This window comes from Papio anubis, chromosome 7 (genome assembly GCF_008728515.1).
Source record: "Papio anubis isolate 15944 chromosome 7, Panubis1.0, whole genome shotgun sequence".
NCBI lineage: Eukaryota > Metazoa > Chordata > Mammalia > Primates > Cercopithecidae > Papio > Papio anubis.
In genome coordinates this window covers 120,817,343-120,829,489 of record NC_044982.1, presented here as the reverse complement: position 1 = coordinate 120,829,489, position 12,147 = coordinate 120,817,343, and the positions used below count along the sequence as shown (strand labels likewise).

General features: G+C 52.8%; 1 protein-coding gene across 1 annotated transcript in view; it reads right to left on the bottom strand.

Moving 5' to 3' along the window:
• The window catches only part of ITGA11 (integrin subunit alpha 11), a 133,908-nt gene that overhangs the window by 24,987 nt on the left and 96,774 nt on the right, over positions 1-12,147 (bottom strand). Inside the window, exons 12-17 of the mRNA XM_003901113.5 lie at positions 9,033-9,181; positions 5,711-5,851; positions 5,231-5,434; positions 4,367-4,497; positions 1,597-1,763; positions 66-208 (exon numbers count right to left, since the gene is read on the bottom strand). Of these exons, the coding sequence (XP_003901162.3) occupies positions 66-208; positions 1,597-1,763; positions 4,367-4,497; positions 5,231-5,434; positions 5,711-5,851; positions 9,033-9,181 (935 nt within the window). The remainder of the gene's footprint in view (positions 1-65; positions 209-1,596; positions 1,764-4,366; positions 4,498-5,230; positions 5,435-5,710; positions 5,852-9,032; positions 9,182-12,147) is intronic.

The following is a 12,147-nucleotide window of genomic DNA, read 5'->3' as shown; positions in this document are numbered from 1 at the left end:
CTCTCCCACGGCAGGTGCTCCTTCCTGTAGGAGTCTGGGCTCTGCTGGTGGGGCTGCCAGCTCACCAGAACATGGAAGTTGATCCTCTCACAGAGCTCCTGGCCGGAGGAGAGCAGGACAGCTCTGTTGGTGAATCGGTCCCCGCCCTCGTCCAGGTGGGCCCTCGGTGTATACCGCCTCTCGTCCATGGTGGCATTGTATCTGATGCCTGCAGGAGGGGAGAGGGCAAGACCACAAAGGTGGAGCCACATGCCCATCCAAGACTGTCTGCCTCCTCCAGGAAGCCCCCCAGGCTGGCCAGGGGAGAGCTATTCCTTTCCTCTCACGAGCCCCAGTGTGGGTGAGAAACTCTCACATGGAGAGCAAGTGGTTGCATGAGGAAGGGAAAGGAAGGAACCAAAGAAAAGGGGGAGGAAGAGGGTGGAGAAAGAGCAGGAAGAAGAAATGGAGGGAAAGTGAACACCGCAGACAGGGAGGGGAGACAGGATGTGGGGCCAGGGCGGTGCCATGTTGAGCCCCTGCTGCAGTCAACAACCCCCTCCGCCTCTCCCTCCACCTTCCCTGTCTCTCCCTGGGCTCTGGGATCCCCCTCAGGGCTGGTCAGAGCCTTTGCTGGGTGCTTCCTGTCACACCAAGGAGGGCTGGCCAGCCCCTTCCCGCCGTCTCCTCAAACCTTTGACTCTATTCTGGGGCATAAAACCTGCAGCCTCCTCCCCTTCAATTAGGTTTTGCCAATTCCAGGAAAGACTCAGTCCCTTCTCCTGCTCTCCAGCCCGCCCACAGCTTGCTGCTGGCTCTCATATCTGTCTCCTCTCAGGGATGGAAGTTGAAAGAGAGGGGCACAGCCCCCAGGCCCGCCTTTGTTCTCATCTTCCTTTTGGTCTCTGTCTGGTCCTCCTCCTTGGCTGAGACACTCCCTGAGTCCCCATTTCCTGTGCCAGCGCAGACAGTCCTGGAACCTGCAGCACACTTCCTGAGACCACCTGGACCCGGGGCTGTCAAGAGGATGTATCTGACTCAACTTAGCTGGAAGTGATGGACCCTCAGAAGGAAACTGCCCCGCTGCGGACTCACGCCCACTTCTGAGCAAGGCTCCCTGCCGCGGACTCACACCCACTTCTGAGCGGGGCTCCCTGCCGCGGACTCACACCCACTTCTGAGCGGGGCTCCCTGCCGCGGACTCACACCCACTTCTGAGCGGGGCTCCCTGCTGCGGACTCACACCCACTTCTGAGCGGGGCTCCCAGATGCTGGGGTCTCATTGACCTGGACTTCTGGTTTCCAGGACCCCCACTGTAGGATTCCTGGGTCTGCCTCTTCCTCTGCATCCAGGCAGACTTCTGGGTTTCCGCACCCCACTTTGCTCCACTGGCATCAGTCCTGTGTTCTGATCCAAACTCTGCGCCCAGACTGTTTCCTTCTTCTCTTGTCCTCCCTGTCATGATCACCCCTGCTCACTGCCACTCTCACCCTGGCATGACATCCCCTCTTTGGCACTCAGCATCCATTTCAGGAAAAGCCCAGGCTTTGAAATAGAGTTAGCTGCAGGGGGAGACTGGAGCCGGGGGGTGAGGAGAAAGGAGGGGCCTGCTTTACCAACAGTTGTCGTTTGGAAGTGGGGTGCCAGGAAGACGGGTGTGAAGCAGAGGAAGGCGGCCAGGCAGGTGGCATCCCTGCCACTGCGCTTGCAGTCTCTGTGGAAGATGTTGATCTTGGATGGCTCAAAGTGGAGGCTGGCATTGATCTGAACCACAGGGCGGGACCTGCGGGAGAAGGGCCAGTGAGCTGGGGTGGGGCAGGGGCTCAGGCTGCCCTGCTGTGACCATGGGGAAAGACAAGAACCAGATTCGAGTGGAATCTGCAAAGCCACTGGAGGGGGTGAGGTGGAGGATGGAGGGGGCTTTGGATGTCAAAGGATTGGCAAAAGGGAGCACAGGGGAAAGAGGGGCTCAGCCACCTCACAGCCCCTCCATGCAGCCTCTCAGCACTTTCCCCCAGGGGCTGTGCTCGCTGTAGATCATGCTGACTCCCCTTTGCTCCCTCATCACCTTTTCTAGCAGTGGTTCCCCACCCTGGATGCACGTGTGAGTCATCTGAAGAGCTTAAAAAAATCCTGGTGCCTCAGCTACACCCTAGGCAAAACTGCATCAGAATCAGGCCTTCGCAGGTTTTAAAGCAGTGCCTCTGAAATTTCCATATGTGTGCATGCCCCCTGGGGATCGTGTTAAAATGCAAATTCTGATCCAATAGCTTGGCACCGATTTTGCATTTCTAACAAGCTCCCAGGTGATGTGAACGTTCCATGGACCACACTTTGAAGAGCGAGGCGCTAAAGTACCCTAGGTGATTCCAGCATGCAGCCAGCACCCATCCACCCCCACACCACCCCATCCAGGTAACCAAGGAAATACAAATTTACCCTTATACCAGCCTAAGTCAAATGTAATTGGGAACGAAACCTATTGCCTCTCCCAACCATGAATGTAGATGGAAAGAAATAGGAGTAGAGTGGCTTAGAGGTTTCATAGCTTCAACGTGATGATCTGTGCCAATACTCGACCTTGGCAGGTCACATGATCTCTGCAATGGGGGATTGTGAGGATCAGAGGAGGTGAGAATGTCCTTTGACAGTGTAGAGTGCTGTGTCAACACAGTGGGCTACATCTGAAGTTCTCAAACTGGACTGCCCATTGGAATCACTTGGGGAGTTTTTAAAAAATTACTGCTGCGCAGGTCCCTCCACAGAATTCTGCTTTAATTGGTGTGGGTAAAGCCCGGGCAATGACATTTTAAAAGCTCCCCTGGCGATCCTAATGGGCAGTCATGTTTGAGAACTATGGGGCTTGACCATAAAGTCTTCCCAGAGGACTCTGGCCCACAATCTCATCACTATTTAGGTAGCACATAAGTGTGGACTTCAAAAGCTAGAACTTGATCCAATCATTTCTGTGATTCTGATTATCTTGGGGTGTGTGTGCATATGTGTATCTGGTTTCCTGTAGAGAAGTTTATGTGTTACTTTAAAGACCTGCTAGGTTCTCTGTACCCCTCTCCCCGGGCCTTGGTCATCTGCCTTGCTTTCTTGGTTGGAACCAACGCAGTGAACACCTTTACCACGCCTTGCAAGCCCAGGCTGCTGTTGCTGCCACCATCACCACCACCAAGGACCTAAGAGCCCCCACATGCAGCACAGACCTTCGAAGAGACAGACCCTGCTCCTGTACACTAGCTGGGCTGCACAGGCCCTGGCTTCCCAGTGCTGCCTAGAGGGCCAGGGGACACCACCAGGACTGTCGGGCAGCAGATGCTCTGGCCATGACAAATGAGGGATCTGAAGGAGCCACAAGTCTGCTGCTCCCCCTTCTTTCCCTACAATGGGCTGTGTTATGCCACACTGGAAATGCCTAGATGCTAAGCAAAGAGCAGTACGCGTGGTGAAGACACGCTGGCTTGCTCCGCATCTGCGCTCCCTTCCGGCTTCACTTTTGCTTCTGGGATTGCACCCCACTCCCAAAGCATTCAAGAGGCTTTTGCCTCAGGCTCTGTTTTCTAGGGAACCCGGAGGAAGACATTTCCCCCTTGGGTTGTAGTAGCCTTGCGAACAGGAGCCCGTCCTTTCCTTTATTCTCCCTGTGAAGTTATATATCTCTGTTCAATGCCTTTTTAAAGTTGTAGGGTGGATATAATTGCATTTATATAAAATTATAAGCAGCGGAAAAAGGACTGGGAGAAGATATGCCACACTATTAATAGTGGCATTGTTAAGGTGATGGTAGGCTGAGTCATTCTTTTCTTTATCTTATAAATGTTCTTTATGTTATTGTATTTATGATGAAAAATACCTCATCAACATATATGAAAAAATACTCAAGGTCTTTTTTTTCTGGCTCAAAAAGTAGCCAACATATGGTAAAATAAATGGGTGTTTAGGAAGCATGAAAATGAAGCCCCGAAGAAAGGAAGCAAGAGGTCAGAGTGCTTTGGAGGAAAGAAATCTCTGTATTAGAGAAACATTCCTCCACGCCAGGGTAGAAGGAAAGGTCCTCCCAGATGGTAAAAATATGCTCAACTTGCCCCTGCAAGTGTTATAGCTTGAGAACCTGAAGTGGAGGACATGCTCGAGTAGCCAGAACTTTTAGGACAAATTCTAAGAGCGGGGGCTTTTGGACAGGACGTCAATTTATACTGAATTTACACGGATTCCACCAAAAGGAAATGTGTAAGCAAGTTGGGGTAAGAACAGGGTGAGTCTAGCTGAGAGCAGTTAAAGACAAGAGAAAAAGATCCTGAAGCCCGTTTTTAAAACCCCTGCATTCATTGTGACCTTCAGGAGAGCCCAGGAGGTGGGAACAGTGGGGGAACCAACCAGAGAATCACAGCGTTGCCAAGGGCTCCCACTGCCAGGTCGATGAGCCCATCCTCATTGAGGTCCAATTGCCCGTGGATGCTGCAGCCAAAATACTGGAGGCCGGTAGCCAGCTCTGAGGCTGTGATTCTCTGCAGGGAGCAGGAAGAGAGCAGGAGGGCATGCACACCGTGAGTGTGGGGGCGGGCGGCCCTGAGCTGCAGGAACAATCGGGAGCCTGTTTGAAATCACGAAGAAGCTTCCCCAACCCAAAGCAATCTCGTCTCCTGGCCTGTCACGGCACCTGAAATTCCTACCATTCAAGTCATTCTTTTGGATTAAAATATCGTGTCTTAAAAGAGTTCCCTATTAAGTGTAAATACATGTTACCTGGCAAGCGACTCATCCACGTCTCTCACACTGGTCTATTTTTTAGACTATCTTACTAATAAACCGTGGGGCAAAAGGATGATCCTCAGGGGATGGGACCCAAGACGGGTCGGTTTTGAGGTGGGCACGATTTCTAGCACGAAGCGCTTCCAGAGAAGAATGAGCCCAGAAGAGATGCTCCACTGGTAGGCAATTGCATGTGTGCATGTCTTGGGAGGAGTGAGGGTCAGGTGCCAGGGATTTGCTGTTGTTTGTTGTTGGGGGAGGATAAAGGTAAGCAGGGAGAGGGTGCCAAAGTGGGTGGTGGTGGTGAGGGGTCCTGAAGGTAAAATGTGCCCTTTTCAAAATTTCCACGTGGGGAAGCATGACCAGAACAGATTGGCATCCGTTCCTGTGAGAGGGCACGGAAGAAAATCCTGAACCAGATGAGGCACAGAAGCTCCTGGGACTCCTGCAGCCCCATTTGCTCCATCCACTTCCCCGGGGAAGCCTGACCTGCTTAGGCGTCTTCAGGATGCTGCCTCGGAAGCCGTGGAAGATGTAGATGGCTCCTGCGTGGTTGTCCTCCAGGGGCGCTCCCACCACTACATCATCGTAGGAATCCTGGTTGAGGTCTCGAACTGAGGCAATGGAGGACCCAAACCGGGCATTCTGGTAACTGTGTGAATCCTTGAGCGTTCCGTTATAAACAAACCGGTTCTGCAAAACCAGGGGCAGAAAAAGGCTAGGGAGGGCTTGGCAAAAGTCCCCAGGCTCATAATTCCCTCTGCAGGCTGCTCTCGCATCCTCTCCCCACTCCATTCCCCCAGATCCCCGTCTCTGGCTATATGAGCCCAGCCACAGAGGAGGCTCTGATTCTCCCCAGGCCTGGCTCCAGCACTGGCCTCACTAGTAACCCATTTCCCTCGTGGCTACCCAAGTCAAAGCAGAGGCTGGGGGCCCCCGAGAAGCTGCTCAGCCCCTGCCCAGCTGTACCTGTCTCAGCTCGTAGACATACACTTTGCCTCGCTCGCGGCCCTCGCTGAAGTACATGGGTGCACCCACCAGCAGGACATCAGTGACACCATCGCCGTCAATGTCCACCGAGGTGATCTCACTCCCAAAGTAAGAGCCTATCTGCGGCACGTGATGGGAGAGAGGAGTGGGCTGGCTGCCCAGCTCGCACAGCCCAGAGTCCTTGCCTCGCCGGCAGAGGGAAGCCAAGGTCATCTTTTGACTCAGAATTTTTGGTGAACAAATGGGTCCTCCCTTCTCATGTGCTCCCTCTCTCTCCTCTCCCTCAGAGCGGACTTGCCTGTTTTCAGTTTGCCCTTCTCCCCTTCCCTCTTTTCCTTCTGTCATTATCCCCTTCCCACTCTTCTTTCTTTCTGTTAATTTTATTGGTGGCCATTTGTCTTGTGTGTAAAGTGAAATAATGGCAAAAAATAAGGAGAATATTTAAAAGTATGAAGAAGAAAACAAAAGTTACCCACAATCCTGACATCCAAATATAACTACCATGAATGTTTTAGCGGATTTTCTTCTAGTTTTTTTCCCCTGAGGCATGTTGCCTATTTGTACTTGTGTTTTATTTTTACGAATTGGAGTAATAATGCAAATATAGTTTATATACTGATTTTTAAATAAAACAATATATCATCAACATTTTTCTATGATGTATTATATTTTCATCTACAACATAATCACTGATGATTCCACAGTGCTTAAAATTATGCATGTATCATAATGTATTTAATCAATTATTGCTGGACAGTTAGCTTGTTTTTTTTTTTTTTTTTTTTTTGAGACAAGGTTTTGCTCTGTCACCCAGGCTGGAGTGCAATGGTGCAATCTTGGCTCACTGTCGCCTCGAACTCCTGGGTTCAAGTGATCCTCCCACCTCAGCCTCCTGAGTAGCTGGGACCACAGGCACACTTACCCTGCTCTGACATTTTAAGTGGTGTTTGGGAGATAGGAGTCTCACTGTTTGGTCTGGAACTCCTGCGCTCCAGTGATCCTCCCACCTCACCCTCTCAAAGTGCTGGGATTACAGGGGTGAGCCACTATTTTTCATTTTTGATGTTATAAATCATTCTGGCATTAGCATTGTGGATGGTGAATTACGATTTATTTCAGTGTCCCCAGAGCATGCCTTGTTTAGGGAAAGATTGGTATCCACCAGTGAGGACATCATCCACCCCCTCCTCAGAAACCCAGAAACCCTGACTCCGTCCTCCACCTCTCCCACCACCTGGAAAACCTGCAACAAGTCCCTACCTGGTGGGTGCCAATTCTACTCCCCTTCCCTGGGCACCTTCTAAAGGGCCTTCCAGCCTCAGGCTGGCCCCTTCAGCCCACCCCCATAGCAGCTGGCGTGGCCTCTGCTGCCATTCCACCTCTTTGCTGGGGTGGTATCTGGCTTTCTCCAGCAGGACCGTGCTGGACCAGCCTCCCAGGCCTCTGTCCTGGCTCCTGCTCCCCAGCAGGCCTCCTGAGTCACCAAACTGGGTTATTTCCTCTTCTCCCTGGCCTTGGCCGGCTTCCAGGCTTCCCTCTGCACACTTTTCTCTTGCATGCACTCCCCGCCCCTGCGTCCTCCCCAGATCATCCCCTGCCATCCCTCAGGTCTCAACTGAAGTGTCACTTCCTGTTAGAAGCTGTCCTTGACCTTCTCCACTCCTCTCCCTGCCCCTTTTCCATGTGCCTTCAGCTCCACACTCCTCCCACCAGCCCTTGTTCCCTCTGCTGGGATCCTCATGAGGGTGGGCATTGAACCTGCTGTGTTCCCTCTGGGCCAGGGTACTGTGCCTGGTACACAGAAAGTACTTAATGAAAGCTGGGTTTCTTAGGAAAGGGGAAGGCACCCTGTTCGTGGACAAGCCCTGTTTGGGATGGTTTATAGCCTTGGGTTAGCTCATGTGAGCCCCATCCTGCTAGGAGAGAGGGTCATCCTCATTTTACAAGGGAAGGAACCAAAACTCAGAGAATTGGAGTTTCTTGCCCAAGGTCAGAAGGCCGGTCACCTGGTCACCGCCAAGCTGGTTGGAATTGGGGTCTGCCTGACACCCTGGCCCATGACTCTGCCTACCCCGTCCTTCTCTGGCTTAGTGTGTTTTCAGAAGAAATCTATTCTCAAGGATTAAAAGCTTTTAACTGAGGAGAAAGATAAAAAATTTAGAAGAGAGGAAAGGGAAATAGTACACATGGGTGGGAGAGGGAAAAGATGTGCCTACATAAAGTAACTAAGAAGCAGACAGAGAGCAAGTGAGGGAGGGGGCGGGGGAAATTTGTCTAAATATGTGGCCTCAGCTATGTGGGTCACCGCGATTTGGAATTCACTTAATTTAGCTGCCTTCAGCACTGCGGTTTCTCCTTCGGATGTTGGAGGCGGAACTGGGCAGGAAAAATGTCATAAATTCATCAGCAAATTCCCTCCAGCTCTCAAGGTCTAGCCCTCCATTTCAAAAGAGTTGGCCCTGGGCGAGTGTGGGCAGGCAGGGTGGAGGGTGAGAGCTTCGCCGCCTGGAATGGCCCGCACCCAAGAAACAGGAGGAGGAATGGCAGGAGGGTGGCACTCTGCAGCGAGACGGATTTAGGTTAGACTCGGTGAGGAGCAGGTTCTCACAGTGACAGGCCAAGGGCAGTCATGGGCTCAGGAGACAGGGCTGTTCCCAGGCTCAGGAGAGTCGACAGGGAGCTGGGGACAACATGGAAGGGCCTGGACAGCACTCAGGTCCGGCCTAGAGAGGGCACGGACGCTGCTGGTCAGGAGGAGCCCAGGACTGGTTTTGGGGTTATTGGGGGTCAGAAGGTGGCATGATGCAGGCAGCCCCACCAAGAGGGTTCTTGGCTTGACCCAGTCATGAATTCACCATAGAACCCTGGAAAAGCCACATTGCCTCCCAGGAGCCCAGTTTTCCTCTGCGCTGGAAGTGACTTGGATTGGAGCCCCGTTTTCACCACCAATGACTCTTATCATAGCTTTCCGATTTGCATTCATCACTGTCCAACACAGGACTCTTAGCAGCACAGTCTGGTTGCCAATCACCTCCCTGTGGGGCAGTGGCACTGGCAGCCTTCCCATTCCTCATTGCTTCCATTCCAGGAAAAGGGAAGCAGCTGGCATCCTGGAGGACCCATGGGGCCTTCTGTGGGTGGATGCACACTCCTGCCACTCCTGGCAGCATGAAGGTGGCTGGAGGAACATGACTGCCCTTCGGAGCACCCAGTGGCCCAGGCATGCTGTATTCACTGCCCTCCCATTTGTCTGATCCGCCCCTCTTCCCTCCGTCCCTGCCCCAGGCTCCCCCTCCATTACCTGCTGGCCCCGCAGAGCCTGGTGGATGGTGAGGCTCCGGTTGTTGTGCATGGTGAACAGGATGACTTTGCCCGTGTGGTTGAACCGGGGGGCTCCGGCCACGTACACCCGCCCCTGCCTGGAGGACACGACCGATGTGACTGTGTACCCTGCCACAGGAGGAAACAAGCTGATATTTGGCACCGTGTCCTCAGCAGGCCTTGCTTGGCCGGGTGCATGGCTCGGCCATGCCAGAGGATGGGCCAGAGGTGGGGTAGGTTCCGGACCAGCTGAGCAGATTCAATCATGCAGGGCTGTAATTCCTAGGGGCAGCTGGGGAGGCCTGGAAGAGGCAGGGCCCAGGAGAGGGGTTTGGAGGGTAGGGAGGACTCACTGCACCCCAGCCCCTACTGGAGAAAATAAAGGAAGCCAGGTGGGGCTGCTAAAAGACTAACTTGAAATGCACACATCCCTTCTTCACCAGCTCATGAGCACGGCGGAGGGCAGCAGGGAGTAGGGCAGACTCTAGCCTCACTTCAGTTAATATTGGGGAGACTTTGCTTTGGTTCCCCACCAATCTTCACTCTTAGGGACTAACCAGTGTCCTCTTTATTACCACAAATGCCTGCTGAGTGGCCCACTGAGGACTAGAGTGTTAACCGTAAAGGTGGAAGGAATTGGTCTGCTTCAGATATTCACATGGGGTCTCAGGGATTCTTGCAACCCCAAAGCTTTGCAGACTCAAAGGAGGAAGCTCCCAGGCTCCTGTCAGTCCCATACGTGCAGCATGCCAAAGAGAAAGACATGGAACCCCAGGGGCTCTTTGGGAAAGGCTGCCAATCCCTGCTCCCGGTATGGCTGTGCCTGATCACTGTGAATCTCATCACCCACCCAGTACCCAGGAAGCAAATGTGCAGCATCTTCAGGCAACTCTCCTGAAAGTGGGCTCCGGCAGGTGTGGAAAGCCGATGGCATCCCAGAATCCCACTTGCTGCCAGATAATCTTGGATCCCAGATTTTAAATGGGTGTTGGACTTTGTTGACAGTTCCTGGGCTGTTTCTGGGGAACAGATGTCTCTTGCAATGCACGTGTGTGTGTGTGCACATATATGCGTGTGCATATGTGTATCTGTGTGTGCAACACTGTCACTTGGGTCCCATTGGCTGCTTCCAGAGTGGCTACAGGGTGTACAGATGAGCTGTCTCAGTGCCTGGGGGTGAACCACCCTGGTTCCAGACACAACAGTTTTCACTCTTGAGGCTGTACTTGGGGAAATGAGGCTTGACAGGTCCATGATACCAAGACCTCACAAGGGGTGGCTAACACGGCCATGTATTTAGAGCAACCATAAATATATGGGTGGGTGGGGCTTAGCCTTGTGGTGTGGAGCAAAGGTTTCTTCTGAGCTGAGCCCTCAGGGGCACTACTGAAAATATTCTCAGTAAGCCTTGAGTTTCTGGGCCTGCTTGGAAGGGGGGGCACTGACACGCAGTCTGGGGGCCAAGTGTCCTATGGGGCAGGCGTGGGTCAGCATTCAAAACTCACAGAGCTTCCTGCCTTCCAGCTGTCTGTAGGCAGCACCTTTGGTTCCCAGGCAACTCTCTGGCCAGCAGTAGGGGCCATTCTGAGGCTGGGCCAGCCTCCCTGAAGGCCTGATGAAAAGGTAGGGCCATGGCCCGAAATCTATACTGCACCCCCAGTGGAGGCTGGGAGCCGGCCTCCTGGTCTCCTTCCCCTGTAGTGCTCCTCTCCCTTGGGACACAGGAGGAATCTTCCAGCAGGCATCTCTGCCCCGGGAGAGAACCCAGACCCTGCTCTCACTGGATGACTCCTAGAGGGAGGAGGAGGAGGAGAAAAGGCACTCCCCAACACTCCCACCCAAGGCAGTGACTGTGGCTAAGGCATGACAGCTGGGCCTCATGAGTGTCCTTCAGCCAAGTTCTACCTCACCAGGGTCTTCCGGGAGGGGAAGCAGGGTGGCTCTGCTGGGCCAGGGGGATATTCATCCTGCTGTGCTCTCACTCAGATATGTTCAATAGCTCCCTGTTGCCAACATGAAAAAGCTCAAACCTCTTAACCTGGCATTCGAGGCCTCCTGCCTATCCTAACTTGCCCTCTCCTCCATGTTCTCACTTCTCCCCCCTGCTGTAGCCACACTCATCTACTTCTTGGGTCCTGAAATAACCTGGCACTTCCCACATGTCCTTCCTTTGCTTGGCCTTTCTTGACTTATTTGAAATGTCCCCTGCGGTGGAGACCTGGTGTAGGCGCCAGCTCCTACACAGTGGGTCCTGAGTGTACCAGCTCGCTGGACCACTCTGACTCACTTGGAACTAACCTCATGGGCCCTGGGACACCCTGATGTGATCTGTCTTGCTGTTTAATGCCTCGTAGCACCTGCATCTTGTGCCCTTTCTTTGGTTTCCTTACTCTCAGCGCAGTGCTGTGCACTTGGGAGGAAACACAATGAAACACGAGTGATTCTAGTTTCTAGTTAAAGGGTTGCTAGCCTTTGTTCTTCCAGCATCTTTCCTAGTGTTTGAGCAATTGCCAAGGCAAGGACTCCAATCTTTCTCTCCTTTATTTGTGCTTTTATCTGAGCTCCCACCTCACTTGTGTTATAATTTTATGTGCACATGTCTGTGTCTCTCAGGAAGCAGCTTGAGGGCAGGTGCTGTGTCCTTCTTACCACGGCACTTTAGCACGGCACTCTGATAGCATCAACCGCAGTGCTATGCAATTCAGGTTTAACACCTTGCGAATTAAATGGACCGCAGGCCCTAGGGCCAGGCGCTGTTGGGAAACTTCTAGGGATCTACACTTCTGGATTTTCTAGCACAGTCCTGAATCCAGCATTTTGCCCTTTTGCCAGCTGAGGGTCCCATGGTTGGGGATAGAAAACAGGGTAACCACAGTGTGGGCAGAGTCATAGGCAGGGTATTGGCTAAAGAGCTGAGGAACAAAGGTCAGGATGGGATGAAGCACCAGAGAGATGGACACATGGACAGATTCGCTGTCCACTCTGGGTGGCCCAAGTTCATGGAGAAGTGGGGTCCGAGGAAGCCTTAATGAGGAGTGACTTCACAGAGAGTGGACTTGGTTCAGAAATTCAGAAAGACTCAGAGACAGTGGGGA